This window comes from Cynocephalus volans, chromosome 1 (assembly GCF_027409185.1).
Source record: "Cynocephalus volans isolate mCynVol1 chromosome 1, mCynVol1.pri, whole genome shotgun sequence".
NCBI lineage: Eukaryota > Metazoa > Chordata > Mammalia > Dermoptera > Cynocephalidae > Cynocephalus > Cynocephalus volans.
Window position 1 is genome coordinate 176,648,616 of NC_084460.1, and position 19,219 is coordinate 176,667,834.

At 37.3% G+C, this 19,219-nt stretch overlaps 1 protein-coding gene across 9 annotated transcripts in view; it reads right to left on the reverse strand.

Annotated features, from left to right (window-relative positions):
* The window catches only part of GRIK1 (glutamate ionotropic receptor kainate type subunit 1), a 394,762-nt gene that overhangs the window by 143,068 nt on the left and 232,475 nt on the right, over positions 1–19,219 (reverse strand). For 6 of the 9 annotated variants that reach the window (XM_063090129.1, XM_063090117.1, XM_063090122.1 and 3 more), the window contains exons 2-3: positions 11,836–12,003; positions 8,348–8,605 (exon numbers count right to left, since the gene is read on the reverse strand). The exons of 1 other annotated variant lie outside the window; for it this stretch is intronic. In XM_063090129.1, the coding sequence (XP_062946199.1) occupies positions 8,348–8,605; positions 11,836–12,003 (426 nt within the window). The remainder of the gene's footprint in view (positions 1–8,347; positions 8,606–11,835; positions 12,004–19,219) is intronic. 2 more of the 9 variants (XM_063090140.1, XM_063090136.1) reach the window with 1 other exon arrangement.

A 19,219-nucleotide genomic window follows, 5' to 3' on the forward strand; every position in this document is an offset into this window, starting at 1 on the left:
TTTATTGTAGGCTGCATTTTAGAAATCTCAAGCTTGTGATGTGTTGAGAAAAATGACATAAGGCAACCGTAGAGTAAAATAAAAACAAACCAAAACAAACAAACAAAAAACCCCCAAACCTCTCTAGGGCCCTGTGTTATGAATCCAGGGATAGAGATATTTGTCTCGAACTCATTTCCTGGGTGGACTCATCCAGTCCATCTGTATGTTGAGGACTTCTAAATTTATGTCTCCAGCCTAAACCAGTTTCCTGAACTCCAGACTCATATACGAGTATTAAGTGCCTACTCATACCTGCATTTGGATGTTAATAGATATTAGATATCTGAAATTCAAACTGAACATATTCATGACTGGACTCCTGATATCAACCTTATTCCCCCAAATTAGCTCCAACTATAACCTTTTCCATTTCAGTCCATGACAATTCCATCCTTTGGCTCAGGCCAAGAAGATCAGAGTCATCTTTGACTCTTTTCTTTCTCTCTCTTCCGACCTCTACTCGCTCCTTAGGATGTTTTTATTATTATTCTTGTTGTTTTGGATTTATTTTCTATTCTTCAATCTGCAAGTAAGAATTAAATCATAACCTGCCTCACCGACATTGTGGCCTCAATATTTTCTCAGACTGAAACATGGTCTATCTGTTCTTAATCACCATTTAAAAATAAACTTAACATATGGTTTTTGTCTATGTCAAAAGAATGCAATGTGAGTTTTTTTTGACATATAACTCAATTGAAACACTAAATTGATATTTCAGAGGAATTTGCAGTAGAAGAGAATGTGATTGCTACCTTTTCTGTCAACCAATCTGTTGAGGAAAATTTCTGGAACTTGAGATGTCCCAAATTTCTCAGATAATTGAATTTCTTAAATCAAAATATATGTCATATCTCTAAAGTTAGTGCTAGATATTCAATAAGATATCTTGATATAGTAGTCAAACTAATAGATAAAATGCATGCAAGTTGGGAACATCCACGATGATATTTACAGTTTTCTCAAAGACCCTATAATACTTGGACAATCATTCAAACACACCCAATGTCACCACACAAATGGAGGCAAAGGAAAGAGGATCATGGACACATAGTAAAAGCTTGCAAGTTGGAAGACATTCAAATATCCCTCAGGATATTATGCCAGCTCTCCATTCAGAATGTTCCAGATCATTTCTTACTCCTCTACCGCTATCCCTCCGTCTCTTGCTTCTGTTTTTGCAGGAGCCATCTCGCAGGTAGTCATGTTTCTACCCTGGTCTTCCTCTAGTGAACTATCAATACAATAGTCAGCATGATCTTTTTATAATGTAAGTTGGATCCTGATCAAAACCCTCCAGTGGCTTCCTATTTCAGGCAGAGCAGAAGCTCTTCCAGTGGTTAACAAAACACTCCATGATCTACAAGGTCCTCCTCTCCCCCCTTTTTGTCACCCTTCTCCTCTCACTCTGCTTCAACCACAGTGGCCTCCTTGCTATTTTTCTAATATACCAGGCACACTCTCACCTTAGAGATTAGCTGTTGTCTCTTTCTAGAACTTTCTTCTCCTGGGGACACATGGCTCACTTCCTCAGCTCCTTCAAGTCTTTGCTTAAATGTCACCTTTGCAAGGTTGCATGACCTTTAACTTGCAAACTGCACTTCCAGCCTTCAGATTCCCTTCACCCCGTTCTACTTCTACTTTTTACCATAGCACTTACCATCTTTTAAAAATATAATTCATTTCACTTAGAATGAATAAATGGTTTATTATTTATTTCCATAGAATCTAAGTTCCTTGAGGTCAGGGCGTTCTCTCTGTTTTGTTTACTAATGTATTTCATGTGCCTAGAATCATGTCTGGTAGCTGTTAAGTGATCTATAACTCAATAAATATTTGTGGAATGACAGAATCTGACATCATCAGTAAGAGTAAAAACACATTTGCTCTAAGAGGGTGGCATAAAAATGGTACAATGCAATGCAAGTTTGAGTCTTTAAAAAGCAATTTATTCAGAGTCGGAAATGAATTTAGGTAACATCAACGGCTACCTCTCACATACTGCAGGAATCCTCATCAGGACCTATCTGTGGCACTTGGACTTGAACTCTTCCGGGGTCAGGGAGTTAAATCCTTTGGGAAAAAATGTGTTCCATCTCCTGAGAGCTGTAGAGGTTAGAAGTTCATCCTTTTAGTGATGCCAGAGCTGCTTCCCTCAACCTTCCACCCACTTTTTGTCAGTGAAAGCCCAGAGAATTTAGACAAAGCTTCTTCCACTCTGTGGCCTTTCAGATAGTTGTCAACAGTAGACACCTACCTTTTAAGTCTTTATTTTTTCCTTTGCAGCTTGAACATTTTAGTTATTTCAGTCTTACTTATATATCTGCATATGAATGTTCTCAATGTCCATGTATTTATAATAAAGTAAGGACTGGGGTAGTTGTGGATTTTAAAAGACAGACCTATCTACAAGGTAAATTGTAGAATAGGAAAAGTCTCTATTTGAAGCACGCTCTCCCTTCTTTTGATTATATAATTTGCCTAAATATTTATTTTAAGGGGGTCTATAGTAATGGTTCAAGATAATGCCCTTCTTTTAGCTATTTATGTATATAAATTCTTCAAGATCCAGAAGACTTTTAACGGTGGGGCTCAGCACAGTGCTGCCAGGAGGGGGTTATTTTGGCTCAGGGCCTTTGTACTGGCAGTTCCCTCTGTCTGAAATCTGAAACGCTCTCTCCCAGGCATCCACGCAATTTGTTCATCTTCTTAGATTTTTACTCAAATGTTAGTTTCAATTGAGGACTTCCCTGGTATCCTTACTTAAAATTGCAAACCCTATCCTAACCCCATTCTCCCATATTTCAATTTGCTGCTTTATTTTTCTTAACATTTATTATTGTCTGTCATACTATATATTTACTTATATATTTTGTTCATTAGATAAATAGACTGTGGGCTCCATGAGGTCAAAGACATTTGTGTGTGTAGTTTACCACTAGTGCTTAAAATGGTGCCTGGCAGTAAAAGTTTATAACACAAGGAAATCTATCTGTTTGTCTGTCTGTCTGTCTGTCTATCATCTATCTATCTATCTATCTATCTATCTATCTATCTATCTATCTATCTATCTATCTATCTATCTATCTCTCTCTCTCTCTCTCTATCTATCTCTCTATCTCTCTCTCTCTCTCTCTATCTCTCTCTCTCTCTCTCTCTCTCTCTCTCTATCTATCTATCTATCTATCTATCTATGTATCTATCTATCTATCATCTATCTATCATCTATCTATCTATCATCTATCTATCTATCATCTATCTATCTATCATCTATCTATCTGCTTGTCTGCCTGTCTATCTAACATTTGCAACATTATACACCAAAATGTTATCTGTGATGGTTTTCCTGGATGTTTTCATTTATGTCCTTATACTTTTATATATTTTAACATTTTCTAAAGAAAATGACTATAGAAAAATGAAACTTTAAAAAAACACATTGGGGAAGAAAACCATTTAGATCTTAGAAAAGTGTAGCCATAGCAAAGAGCATGAACGTTTGTGTTGTCTTGGTTCTTTTCCCCAATATCTCAAATAATAACACCTGAATGAACGTAATATAAGCTCTGGGCCAATTCAGTTAAGGACAAGTTAAATAGAGTATGGAGGAGGGACAGGAAAAACTATTAAGTGGGTTTTACTCAGCCATTCACAAAATAAAAGCCAGACAGAGAGACACATTTTTTCTTTTTTTTTTTTTCTTTCATGTTTTGCCAATGAAACTTGGATTAGCACTTGCTTGTTTGGATCCAGCTCTTTGCGCCAATTGTGTAGGTGATTGCCTAAGCAACTGTAACCAAACAGTTTGAAATCCACCCTCTGTGGCATGTAATGTTAATGCTTGCTTTGCTTTTTAAGAAAGCCAAATTAAAAATGTGCTGTGATCAGTTTAAAGTAAGAGGCAACATTTTAAGTCATTATTACCCATTAACATTGTCGGGATTTAGAACATGATACCCCAAAGTATGGCATCTTGGCATGCTGAGTATTTTGAACTAAAGAAGGTTGGAAGGGCCTCAGAAGCAAGGTCTCTCTGACCTTCTGCTCTCCTGTCTCTCACCTCTTTCTCCCTTGTAGTAAGTCATAGCAACCAGAATTTCTGTCCCCCAAAGTAAGACTTAAAACCCAGAAAGGTCACTCTCTCCCCTGTCCCTTGTCCTTTGAAGGCCCTCATTCCAAAGGGGACTTGCCCCATACCCAGAAGAAGCAATGCTACAAAGACAGGCCAAGAAGAATCTGAACAGAAAGACCTTGCTGGGTTTTCCCCTTCTATGTATTACCAATAGATCATGCCTTTTTGTCCAATCACATTTCTTCACGACTCTCCGGTCTTCATAGAACCTAAGCATAAAGACAGACAGTTTTCCCTAGGTCTTTGGGTCTTCATTTCTGAAGCCTCCCATATCACATAAAATTTTGATTAAATAAATTTGTTATACTTTTCTCTTGCTACCCTGTCTTTTGTTATAGAAGTGTTAGCTGTGACCCTTATGATGGATGAGAAAAGGTATCATACCTTTTTGCCCCTAAAACACCTCTCTAAAAATTTATCAAATGAGCTAGGATACCACCTGGAAATGGGATAAAGGATTAACAAGTATTGGTGAAGAAGCCAGAAAGGACAAGTGAGGAGGAGGGAAGGAAAGTGTGAGAACCCAGACACCAAAAGGAGGAGTTGTGAGTGTGAACTGATGTATTTCACATGTGTGGACTGGCCCTGACCATATATATATTTTGCCTGTGGCCAATACGGGGATCTGAACCCATGACCTTGGTGTTATAAGGCTATGCTCTAACTAACTGAGCTAACTGGCCAGCCCCCCAGTATGTATTTTTGTAAATAAAGGTTTATCGGAACACACCATGCCCATTCATTTACACATTGTCTATGGTTGCTTTCTTGCTACTTCAGCAGACTGAAGTTGTTGCAACCAAGACTATATGGATACAAAGCTAAGCTATATACTATGTGGCTCTTTACAGAAATTTTCTGTTCTACAGAAGTGACTGTGGCTACATTTCACTGCGATTGGCCTTGAGAAAGCAGAATGTGCTGGATATTCTCCACACTGCATTTGGTGCTTGGCTTCTCAGTTCATTTTGATGCATGTGAAGGGATAGAAGCCAGGCTTCCACCAGGGGTCTAATGAAGCAGAGGAGATGCCCAATGGGCAGCAATTCCTCATTGCCTAGGGTCACCTCTGAATGTGGGAATCAGAGACTGGCAGGTGACTGATGGGAAGAATATCCAGGAAAGGGATAGGGAAGAGATGAGGCGAGACGAAACTTGACTCCTAAGAGTTCTCTAGGGTCTTTCTACAATTTCACTTCTGGAGGACAGAATGCTGCCTGCTAGTATTTAGTGAATTGAGTTTTGTCCTTAGAGACATGCACACTGCTCCCATTGACTTCAATGGGAGTAATAGGCCATTTAGTCCCATGACATCTGTGCTGGCTTCAGGCTATTTAACAAACTCCTAAACAAATCCCAGTGAAGTGCTCTTTAATGGGTACTTAATTCTGGTGTGGGGGAAGGTGCTGAGCACACCTAAGTCCTTTCTTTTCCTTCAGGTTTACTAAGTTTTCTCCTTTTTATGGCTTGATAATTACTGCAACCAAGAACTCTGAGTCAAGCAGTATTAAGCCCACTAAAAGTCAAAAGATGTCACTTTTATTGATGTCAATTGACCTTTTTTCACTTGGGTTCCAATTTAATGGCTCAATTGGTTATTCATTTACATTTTTTATGTCTTTGTGGACAAAATCATTTTAACATGAATCATCTCTAATGGGCAACATATAAAATCATTTTGGATTTTCAATTGCAACAAGCTCAGGTAAATTTAACAGGGATGAAAAAGGCATTTCAATTTCTGGTAAAAGATGATAAAAATGATAGTTTGATTTTTCTGCTGTGCAAAATGTCCATCACTTATAAGTGGTTCACCTGACATTAAAGTGTGGTTAGAATATCAACTTTTGTGTTATCCACTTATTAATTCTTTTTTGTCCAAATACAATATGAAATCAACAATGCCCATGCTTTAGTTGAACTCTTTCTTAAATTAAATCCAGATGTTTTAATATCATTCATTAATTTGTTTTCCCTTTAGATGGTCCTGCTTTGTTGGAGATGGTGGAAATAGTGGGAGAAGATTATACTATGGAGAGCATGACATAATGAGAAATAGTATGATTTTATTAGTTCAGGAAATTCTCTGTTTAACAAAGGTAGGCAACCTGGAAGATCTAACCAAACTTATGTTTACAATATAATATTCTACCTAAAGGCTCTTTAAATAGGCTTGTGGAGTTCATTTGATAATATGTTTTCTTCCTTCATAGCAAGCAGGTGAGGCTCTAAAAATATGACTGCCTGTGGCTCATACTTCACAGTAGGACTGTTTTGAATTTATTATTTATACATTATATACCCAATCACTTCCCACCTTCACTTCTTTCTAAAATGAGATGAGGCATAAGAAAATACATAAATACATATTTCCAACTATAATAGTCACTTTTATCTGCCAGTATAAAATGGAACCAGAGTTTAATGCCAAATAGGAGAGGCTCACTATTTATCCTCTGGGAAATAATAAGTACTAGTGCTTGGTGGAAGGAACAGTGAAAACCAAAATAGTGTTAAAAATGTTCAAAGTACTTTGCTTTACTAATTGTCACTGCCAATTTTATTAAAATTATTACCAAAAGTATAGATTAAAGAAAAGAGCTAGTTTCAATTCTTGGAGGAAAAAAATTCAGATGGTCAGTAGCATTATTCCTCTCCATGTAGAATTAAAAAGCACTTTCTTATAGCCAGGCCAAGCATAAATAAGACACAATTCCAATTTTTAGGAATTCCTGGTCAAATAAATATGTAGAAAGATAACTGAAGTAGAACATGTGATATAATGCTTCTATTTCCAAAGTGCTGTTCAACCATCTGGTGGTCTCAGAGAGCTTTAAGGAAGAGGTACCAGTCAAGTGTTATCACGCAGAACAAGCGAGTTCACTACCTTGGGGGAGTGCAGAGGATCACACACAGTGAGGGGCCAGCCTCAGAAGAGAGGACACAGGAAGAATGTGGGGGTACTTAAGAAATGGTGGGCTCTTCATCACAGCTGATGTGAGAGTGTAGGCAATGGAAGGATGCTAGTGCCTGGGTTAATGAAGATGAAAATGGCTGCATGGTGGAGAGCTTTGAATTAAAGGATTTTAACTTTATTATGTGGACAATGGAGGGTCACTGGCTGACTTTAAACTAAATAAAAAGGTGTCTGAACCCTGACAAATCCTGAAATGTCAGCAGAAGGGAAAAGGGAGCTGCCAGCAAAGGAAACTTCAAATGGCGGAGGGTCAAAGAAAGTGCCCACTGAGGCACTGAGCAGCCATATGTCTGACCTGCATCCTAAAACAAGCAGGTTCAGCACTGTAAGCTTTAAGGGCTCATCATAAGGGTTCCTGGTCCCTTTCCCACAAAATGGTCCACTTTATTGGTACAATCTCTGTAGAGAAAATAGAGGAAAATGGTTAGAGTCCCTCAGATGTTCAGAATCTTGCTGAGCATTTGTTGTAAGAATCCACGTGCGCCTATTGGTTTCTTGGTTACTGTCTAATATAATTGCGTATGGGCACCCAGGTGTCCTGGGTTATGGACCTAAGTATAAAGGACTAACGGCTCTGATACATGATGCTTCTCGGGAAGCTCCAGGAGGCCACTAGGGCGGCTGCACCTAGCTCTGAATAAAGCCTATTATTTTTTTACCCACGGCTTCCAGGATCTTTTCCTATTACCTGACTCATGAACCTGCATGTAAAGGGTTTGTAACCCAGTCTGTACAATGGGCTTGAGGGGTCTGTGAGCCCTAGCCCTAGCTTGACAACCTCTAACTGAATTCCTCTTCTTAACCTACTTTAGAATCTTGTCTAGACATTTACATAGCTACTTATCAAGTTAGGATCATATTTCATGGTCATTTTCTATTGTGGTTACAGTCCTAATAGAGTTGGATAAATGAAATTACATCTTTAATATTCTGATTGGATTATAACATATCAATAAGGTGATATTTCTTTTAAAGAAATCTTCTAAGTTTGCTGAGGAAGGGATCAACAAACCCAATGGATTTGAATAAGCTATACACGGCATTCCTAAATTACTTTAGAATACTCAATTAGCTTCATATAAAGAGAGCATTTTCATGGGCTCCACCTGACATATTGAATGCTTGTAGAATACTTTGTTTCCCTTTGTTCAGACAGGACATGGCCAGGGGAGGTCTTGCATGAATCCCACCCATACCTGTGCTGTCTTCATACACCACGGTCACTGTCTTCCAGTTGTAATAGAGGACCAGATCCAGGATCGCCCTGCTGATAGCTGCGTAGTCCGGGTAGAGGTTGATGTAAAACAAGTCCTTGTTGTCCACTGAGGGATGTTTCCAGTGGGTCTGTATGTGTGGAACTTCAAGAGCATTGCAAATGGACTGCACAGCACTGACGGAGGAGCTATGGGAGGGGCCGAAGAGAGCAGCCACACCAAGAGCCAGCTGGTCACATGCTGATGATGTCCAAAAACAAGAGGAGATGGGAAAGGAGGAGAGAAAGAGAGTTCCATAAATTTAACTTTTCCTTCCAGGATTCCTTTTTAATTTAATTATTGGTGAATCCCCTACACTCCCCATCTGTATATTGAGGAAATATGCTTAGTCCAACTTCCGATATTCTTGAGATACCAAGACACTGATAGATGTAAGTGTAGAACTGATTAGCAATACATCACAGGGCCAGCTCTCTGCAAATAAAAATGAGTTGCTGGTCTCACTTCATTATCTTTAATCAGATAGAGTCTAAATCCCTTGCTTGGTGTAGTGTTACCCAGGAGCACACTGAACTAACCAACAAGCCATTTGCCAAATGAATGTCACATGAATTAAGTTCTGTCATATGGTGGGGTGGCAATAAAGCCATTAACGTGGTCACAGGATCCAGAAGAAAGACCCTCTGGATGACTGAAAAGTGCTTTAGCTCCTGTCTTACCAAAACTCAGAAAGGAGTTTCAGGTTATTGAAATTCTGCTGAAGAATGCTCATAAGCAGTACTGATACCTAATTAATTACAGAATAATGGAATAACACAGCCTAAAAGGATCTTCGGAGACATTTGGTCTAACCCACTCATTCACAGACAGTGGAGTGAGTCACAGTCACTGGACAGTAGCAGAGCTGAACCAGAGCTTAGGAATCCCAGCTCAAGGCCATGGCCCTTTTTACTTCAATATCAGCCAACATGTAGCCTAATGAAATCAAGCCAATATGTATTTAAAAATTCATTTATAAGTTTACTTTTCTAATTATAAGAGTATACATACTCGTTGAGAGAAGTTCAAATACTTAAAATGCAAGAAAAAAAGGACCTGTAATTTTCTTGGGATAATATCTATTAATATTTAGGAAAATTGGAAGCATTATATAAATATAGTTTGATACATTGCTTTATTCATTTAACACGATAGCATGTCTTTTACCCAAGTTATTACAAATTCTTCAAAAGCATATTTTTAATGTCTATAAAATAGAACATTCCAAGGGTGTGTCATTAGTTATTCAACCATTCCTACAATATTAAACATTAATCTGCTCCTAAATTGTGGCTATTATAAGCAATATATTATAGCAGTGATCTTAGTTCTTATATTTTTCTTTGCATCTCAATCTACTTTTTTAGAATAGATTTCCAGGGGTTGAATTGCCAGCTATAATTAACATTGATTATTTACCAATATTTTTAAGTTATCTGATATGTATTAGCCAAATTCTCTTCCAGAAAGGTTGGAGCAGTTTGTCTTCTACAATCATGTAAAAATAGTACCTCTTATGGTGGCAGGCATTAAGTATAAGTTTAAACTCATTTTCAAATTTATGTCAATTCTATTTTAAAGGAATTTAGAACTACCAAGAGAGAATAATGAATATCAGAATTAAATAGTGCTAAATTTATTCACAAAATTGTGTTGATTTTAATAATAATGTCATTCTACAGATAAAAATAAGTAGGAAAACCTTATGGATCTGTAAATTTATGGATCTGATTTAGAGAGAATAATTAACAAAATTCTGATAGCCATGTTGTAGATATCTAAGGTACAGTAAATATTTAGTCATTCGTAAGGAAAACTTTCTGATACTGAGCTCTTTCATACAGGATTACTACATGAGCTATGAAGAAGTATAGTTTTCTGCATTAAGTGTTGTAAGTGAAAATTGTCATTGTCCTCAAAGCTTATTTTCTGGTTGTGTTTCATTAGACAGGTAAAATAAAAGCATGAGAGTATGTGAACTAGTGTTTTATCTCTCATGAGTAATAGATTGAGAGTCCTGCTAATATTTAGCTCTAGGATGCTAATATTACTTGACAGAAAATCAATCCTTTTGAATTTTGTTTGCCAGCAAATTACCAGTTTTAAGAAGCTTTGGGGGTGTTTAATTTGTAAGTATGGCAGGTATTTCAGATCACAAGAGTGCTTTCAATTTTAATGTGCATTGAAGTTTCACTGCTAAATGTGGTTGGTTTTCTATGGTATTTGATCAATAATGTGTGTGTGTGTGTGAGTGTGACAGAGAGAGCGAAAGACAAGAGATATCTAACCTGTAGAGATAATGTATTTGAAGATACCTTGTAAACTTTAAAGTGTGGCATAAATATAAGGTTTTATTATTTGTTCATAGACAACTCTGACCTATATGATATCTCTCACTCCATCTATCATAATAAAGAAAATCTACTAAGGTCACGCCATAGATAGGAAAAAAAGCATTATTCTATTAACTTTTCATCTGTGCTAAAAAAAGAAGTTTTATCTTTTGTTTATAAAAAACACTAGAATTCTTGCAGGAGAGTGTATTAGGTAACACATCCTATTATCTAACTAGGTTAATTCTATATGAAAACAACCAGGATTCACCTACTTGGAAATCAGTATGAACGTGGTGTTTACTGTAACCCATTTATTGGTGTGTTTTTAATGAACAATTCATAAAACACTTGTATCTAGAGACTAGACAGTGCCTTTGTTAGAGGCCAAACTTCAAGTATATCGAATATTATCTTGCTTTAAAGAGTTATCCTGGAAGTGTCCTGGGGATGTCTAAACAAGCCCTGAATTTTCAAATGAATCTTCCCATGAGAGAAAACTTGCAGCCTATATATAAATTAGATGATTTTTTACACACTTGGCTTTTGTTCAGAAGAAAAAGAGAATGAAATGCAGACATTGTTCTCACAGGTTTAATCTTCATATTTTTATGATTTTGTGAAAAGGAGTAAAAAAAATGTTGAGAAGATACTCGGTAAACCCAGAAGTTTACAGCCTGTTAAAATGCAGGGTGCAAGTTATGTGTGTCCTGGGCATTTCCACATGCTCTGTGGGTACTACCTTCCATAGTGTTGTTTTTCTTTTTAACTGCACTGCACAATTTCCCGGTGGTATCTCAACTTCGGTAAGGAAAAACAGATCAAGCTTGACATTTTCGATTCACAGCTGAACCGGTTAATCATAGAGTGGAGGACACTGAAGGGTAAGCTAATCAGAAAGACCCAGAAAACTGTTTGGGGCAACATCCATTAGGTTAGTTCCGATTGCATTGATCAGTGATGCCGAAGACTAAAATTTCCTGCCACCCACTTGCATAAAGATGTCCACTTTAAAAAGGGGCAGGTAGCGAAAAGAAGGTGATTTGTAGAGCAGAAATATTACCCAAAAAATCTTTTAAAAAATGAGAAAATAGTTACCTCTCCGTGAGGCTTCAAAACTATCAAAAAGATTAATTCTCTGGATGTCATAGGTTAATGTGATGTTAGGCATCAGGGTTCGGTTTCTGTTAATGCTGGTGACTGCAAACTTGAAAGCTAATTCTTCAACATTAACAGGTTCATTTTCCACAGTTTCAAAAATCCCTCCTGCAGAAGCAAAAGAGATGCATAAGAAGCATTAGTCACATGTTTCATGCATAATTTTTAAAAGAATGTCAACTATACAAAGAAAAAACTCAAAATGATAAATTGAGAAATGGTCAAGGAAGATCCCAAATCCAGTGCTAAAAGTTGAATTTATCAGCATGTGTCACATGCAGATAAATAGGTCTCGTTGCATATGTATGCTTAAAATTTTAAATCCAATGTTGGATTGTATAACACCTCTCGGATGGCAAATGTATTCCAGACATTTACTACCATGAAAATGTAGTTGATAATATGGAGAGTGATTTTCTATGGTTTGGACAAGAATCACACTGCACTTGACCTAACCATAATTAGAGCTGTATCCTTGTAGGACCATCCTTCCTTAGAAAGAAGAGCTTTCTACTTAGAAGCAGACATTATAGACTCAAACTTTATCTCTGCTTCCAAGCTCAGGACTCTGTGGTCATATTCTACTACTTTCCAAAGTGCATGGGCAGATTCAGAGAATTGTTTTTGTTTGTTTGTTTTGTTTTGTTTTTTGATGGACTGTTTGGTTGTGCCAAAAAGCAAACCTGCATCCTATCTCTGGAAATATGTTTCTCCATTGGGCAAGTACACATGGATTAGGCTCTGACATTTTAAGCCTGAAGATCTCACTACAAGCAACAATACAAAATATTAGTGCTTAAAGCCTCATCAGATAATTCAGCTCTGACATTGCTTGACATGTTGATGTTTGATAGAGACAATGTAAGTATTGCTGAATGTATATTCTAAATGCTCTTTAGAAGCCATCCTGAGATTATCAGTAGACACAGGGCATACAGTAGAAGCTCTCTTAATGGATTTCCATTAACTTCATTGACCAGTATGCCTCTTTTCCTTTAAAAATACTTATTAATTGATGCCTATAGAATGTTGAACACTTGTAACTACCAGGCTCCTATTTATCTACTCTCATCATTGAGTAATTCCTTACTAGAAGTCAGCTATAGGTTTTTTTCCAAACTTGTATATGATAGACAGATTTGCAAGAGCTGAAAGTTCTCTGTTTACTCATATATATATAAAATGAAAACCGAATGCTGGCAAAGATATGGAGAAAAGGGAACTCTTATACACTGTTAGTGGGAATGTAAAGTAGTACAGCCATTATGGAAAACAGTACGGAGGTTCCTCAAAAAACTAAAAATAGAACTACCATATGATTAGAACTTCCACTACTCAGTATATATCCAAAGGAAAGGAAATCAGTGTACCAAAGAGATACCTGCACCCTCCTGTTTATTGCAACACTATTTACAATAACCAAGGTGTGGAATCAACCTAAGTGCCCATCAACTGATGAATGTATAAAGAAAATGTGGTATATATACACAATGAAATACTACTTAGCCATAAAAAATAAAAATGAAATAATGTCATTCATGGCAACATGGATGAGCCTGGAAGACGTCGTGTTAAGTGAAGTAAGTCAGACACAGAAGGGTACGGGCAGAAGCTAAAAAACTGAGCTCACTGAAGAATAGATTAAAACTGAGGTTACTAGAGGCTGGGGGCAGGGGGTGGGTGAGAGGGTATAGGAAGAGGTTGGTTAACAGATATGGAATTACTTCTAGATAGGAAAAAAAAGTTCTATTATTCTGTAGTAGTGCTAGGAATCTGTATTTTCAAATGGCTAGAAGAGAGGAGTTTCAAATGTTCTCATCTAAAAGAAAAGATAAATATTTGTGGTGATAGATATGCTAATTAACCTGATTTGTTCATCACCCAAAATGTACATGTATCAGAATATTACTCTGTAGCCCATAAACATGTACAATTATTACATGTCAATTAAAAATAAAATAGGGCTGGCCTGTTAGCTCAGTTGGTTAGAGTGTGGTGTTGATAACACCAATGTCCAGGGTTGGATTCCTGTATTGACCAGACACCAAAAAATAAAAGATAGAATAAAATAAAACCACAAATAAGCATCATGGGTATAATTTATATATATTCTTTCTTAGAAAGAGAACTCCAACTGACAGACTCTAATTCAAAGAAATTACCTTGATTCTACTTTGAAAGAATAATAAACATATGCACATCTATAATTTTCCTGCTAAACTAACTTTCTCTATTAAATAACCAACTACAGTATCATATTGTGAAAGCTAAGAAGGTTTATATTGAACTATTTTGACTCCTTATAAAAATATTTCTGGCTTTTATAGACTGATAACAGGAGGCATTCAAGTATAGATCATTTCCCTGTTCTCTGAGAAACCATAGTTGAAAATGATATCACAATGTTATATGATCATGTTAACTTTTACCTAAAGGTCCATATTAGACATTTGTTCTGAAATCAATGTTAGGAAATTTTTCTCTTCGAGTGAATTTGGGTTTTCCCTTTGTCAGATGATTATAAGCAAGAAGTCTGGGGTAGATTTTCAGTATCTCTCAGAACTGATAGTGGATTCTAGACAATGGGGTGGTAAGTTTACATAATAGACATTTGGTCTCCAGACCAAGGTAGGTTTACTGCCATGGTCAAGGTGACCCAACCTAGGGCTGTTTGGTGTTAGGGCTTTCACAGTAATTATTTGTTTACTTGTCTGCCTCCCCAGCCACACAGTGAGAGCCCTCATGCACAGTGACTGTGTTGTATTCAGAATTTCCATCCTTATGAAGACCAAGGCATCTTAAGACGTTCGGGCTGCAACTATTTAGGGAAAAAGTCAATCACTGGTTCAGATGTGAGCACTGTTAATCTGTGTGGGGTAGGATGCCTCGATAGACAATGGAAGTGGTGAATTTTGGACCTTGGTCTACCTACTTCCTCTTTGAGAAGGATTTTTAAGTACCAGCAGGAAAGTTATGATGAAATAGATCTTTTACATACATTTCATTTAAACTTTATAACATTCAAGGTAGAAGGTATTTTTCCTGTTTTTATAAATAAAAAAGTGAAAAGGGATATTACACGTTTTACTCAGTTCATTTGAGGTCACAAAGCCTTGGCAGTGGATAACAGTTTCAAATGTCTGACTCTCCAACCAATATATTTGTGCATGTTTTTACTTGATCAGATCATTTCTGTTCTTCTTCATCTCTAAATATGGGCTAGTGATGCTGCCTTGACTGTTTTTTAAAGAAAGTGATATAACGCAGTCAAAGTGCCCTGAAAACTCAATTGACTCCCAGAAATAAGTTGGTATTATTACACATGGGTAATGAAGATAAAAAGGGGAGTTGGCACCAATTGTAGAACTGCCTGCTCTCACTCAAAATCATTCCTTGGTATATAATTGTCTTTTACATAAAACTGAATGTACCTAGGTTTAAGAGAATTACAGTGTTTTTATTAGGTAGTGTGTAGGTGAACTCTGTTTTGCCATTTGGGGAGCAATTTTCTTTCATTCCTTCACCAAACAGGTATTACAAATGGTATCATTAACTCAAAACCCCATCACTTTTTCCTTTTCTCCTAGAGAGGGCTGCTGATAAATACAAAAACCCCAATGCAATCCTTATCAAACTACCAATGACATTACAATGACTGTGCTATCCAAAGCGATCTGAAACCCTACAGAGATGTTAAGTGTGTGGATGGCTGGATAAGTACCAAGAAAGTGAGATCTGATAGAAACAAGAGAAAGCTATTAATAAGAGCCAGATCAATACCTCACATGGGAGCAGACTGCTGAAGGATCAGCCACTTCCTCCCTTTCTCCTCTTCATAGTTTCAGATTTGACAAAACTGAGATGCAGAGGCTTTGATAAGAGGAGTAAAGGGACACCTATCTGGGGACACTTACGTGATTCATCCTTTCCTTCCTTCCTTCCTTTTCTTTTGTTCCCCTGAGATTCATGATTGTGGGCTGTCAAGCATTTTAAGTCTTTGGGAGTCTCCATGTAAGGAACTTCTGGCCTCAGCTATTTGGAAGTTCCATTTGTCTGAGAGTGGGAGTCCCTACCCTGTTCATTCCTCACTTCCTCTTCCTCCTCTGCTCTTGCACCTCTCTTTCCTCTCCCCCTTCCGTCTTCCCCCTAAGAGCAGAATTACAATGAATCTCTCTCTCTCTCTCTCTCTCTTTCTCTCTCTCTCTCTCTCATTTGAGCTGAGCTGAGCATGACTTCTACTCCTAAACATTCAATAGATCATGGAAGGATTAGGAAAAGTAAAACTAAGAAACTAGCTTAGGCTCAAGGGAGAAAGGTAAAGAGAGACTCCCTCTCCGTATTTGTTTGCAATTTCCTAAGCCAGATCCGTGGGTGAGGGAATGTGGCAGGACTTGAAGAGTTCAGAATGAAGAACAAGATTTTTCTTTCTGCTCTCGCTTTCTCACTACTCTCAGAAGTAGAGCATGGCAGATGGAGCACAGGAGGGTGAGAAACCTCAAAATCAGCAGGCCTGAGACTTCCATGTTCCATTTTATCACGTACAGTCATACTCATTTGTACCTGAAGCATGGGGGTTATTGCTAAATGACATGTTATCTTTTCTATGATGCAATTCGAGTTGAATGAGTGCAGACCACACACCAGCCCTCTGTCTTATCACCATCAAGAAGCTTGAGCCAGGGTCCACGGGCATCATTAATATATGCCCCCCCCCGCCTCTTCTCCATCCCCTTCCTTTTGCATCCTGATGTCACCCACAGGATGATCTAGACACCTTTTCCAAGAAAAGGGTCAGAAAGAGGAAGAGGTTGGGTTTTTTTGAGTCATGCTCTGACTTCCTATGTGAATATTTGTGCCATTTAAGATGATAAAGGTAAAATCATATTTCTTGAAAACACTGAAGTAGATAGGAGTTCTAAAAAATGAATGCCTTTTCTTTTTTTAATAAATGTGCACATTTAGGCTTTATTTTCAGTGGGCTTCTTTTCTTGATTTTTCCCAGTGTACTTTGCTGGGAAGGATAGATGTTGGTACAAATAAAGCTAATGCTTAAAGGCTCTATCCTTTATATTCTGTGCTTCCTAACTTGGGAAAAGGTGCCACACATAGTCATTAAACAAAGGGGGTGAAATAGTAGGGTGTTTGCTCAAATGCTGGAATAGTTTTAAAACTCAAAAACAACTTTTTTTGAAACATCATTGTTTGGGCTAAATTATACACCTCCACCCCACCTCCCGCAATTCATATGTTGAAACCCTAATCCCTCAGAATGTATTTGGAAATAAAGCCCTTAAAAAGGTGAATTAAAATGAATCTGCTAGGATGGGCCCTAATCTCCACCTCAGGAGAAACCAATTCTGCTGACACCTTTATCTTGGACTTCCAGCTTCCAGAAATGTGAGAAAATAAATTTATGATGTGTAAGGCACCTGGTCTGTGAGCTATTGTTATGGCAGCCCTAGTGGCCTAACACTATCACCTTCTTTTTCAAACCCAAGAGCTCTGAAATTGAAAATGGACAACTTTAATAGAAATTGCACCTATGCAAATAATATTCTCTTCTAGCAAGATTCTGGTTTTATGGCACAGTCATTTAAGATAAGCAGAGAGGAATTCACATGAAATCTCACTTTCGGTAGCAGAGTTCCATTACTATGATAGGGTTTCTGTCTCTGCTGGGCTGGCTTCTGCTATGAGGTTAAGTTAGGACATAGTTTGCTGCATTTTGCCTGGACACAAACAGACATAACAGATGGCAAGATCCTACACATGGAGCAGGTTGCCTTCAAGGGAGGATTGTGGTCAAGTAAGGGCTTGCAGCTTGCACCACACAATTTCATCTAGACTTACAAGATAATTGCTCATAATCTCAAACTTTACTACTGTTGGGCCAACAATACGATCATTATAGATAAAGGGTAGGACTTGAGCAAGCCTAAGACCAAATGCCGTGCTGCTTATGATTTTACCTAAGGTAAGCCCAAAGCAATGGTTTCCAAAGTTTTCCTAAACCTTACACCAGATGTTCAGAATCATAATGTAAAAGGATGGGGCTCAGCAATCTGTATATGAAGAAAAACCAGTCTGGCTTTAGTTTCCACTGATATTTTTCTTTCTTTTTTAGGTTCTAAGGATACTTGATAACCCACTTTTTAACCTGCTTTCCAATTACTATTTCCATGGAGCTATTTTTATTTACTATTCCAATAAAAGTCAGTATAACATAGTAGAAATTGAGGCCCTTGTTATGGGCACATGCCTTAAAGAGAAAACAATTCTACCATTGCCTGTTGTTTCCGTTTTAGCTTCCTCTGAATGAGGTTTGTGCTAGGTGATGAGTGGGAATTATAAAATTTACCCCCTTCCTCCCAAAAAAGAATTTAAGAAAAACAATGTTCCATTGTGCCAGGGAGTCCATCTCATTTGTTTTTATATTTTGCATTGGTGGTTCAGTGGTAGAATTCTCATTTGTTTTTATATTTATTTAATTTTAATTTTTTACTTTATTTATATATTTTTTTGTTTTTGTTTTATTCAAAATATTTTAACATTTATTTGTACATAATTCTTGGGTACAGTGTGTTGTATTCAATACATACATATACTGCACAACGATTGGCTTAGGGTAGATAGCATAGTTTTGTACCTATTAGTCCACCACTTTTCCTCCTTCTCCCGCCTTGCCTCTGGTAAACATTACTCTATACTCTAGTTCTATAAGAGCCACTTTTATGTTTTTTAGATTCCATATATGAATGAGGTCATGCAGTATTTGTCTTTTTGTGCCTGACTTACTTCACTTAACATGATGGTTTCCAGTTCCATCCATGTTGCTGCAAATGATAGGATATCATTTTTTTTAAATAGCTGTGTAGTATTCCATTGTGTATATATACCACAGGTATTTTGGTTTTTTTGTTTGGTTTATCCATTCATCCATTGATAAACATTTAGGTTGATTCTATCTCTTAGCTATTGTGAATAGTGCTGCAATGAACATGGGAGTGAAGGTGTCTTTTTGAAATATTTATTTCATTTATTTTGGGTACATACTGAGTAGTGAGACAGCTGGGTTGTAGGGTAGATTTATTTTTAGTTCTCTGAGGAAACTCCATACTGTTTTCCACAATGACTATACCAATTTACACTCCCTCCAGCAGTGTAGAAGCATTCTTTTTCTCCACATCCTTGCCAGCATTTGTTATTTTTTTGTCTTCTTGGTAATAGCCATTCTAACTGGAGTGAGATGATATCTCAATGTGGTTTTATTTTGCACTTCCCTAATGATTAGTGATGTTGAGCATTTTTTCATGTGCTTGTTAGC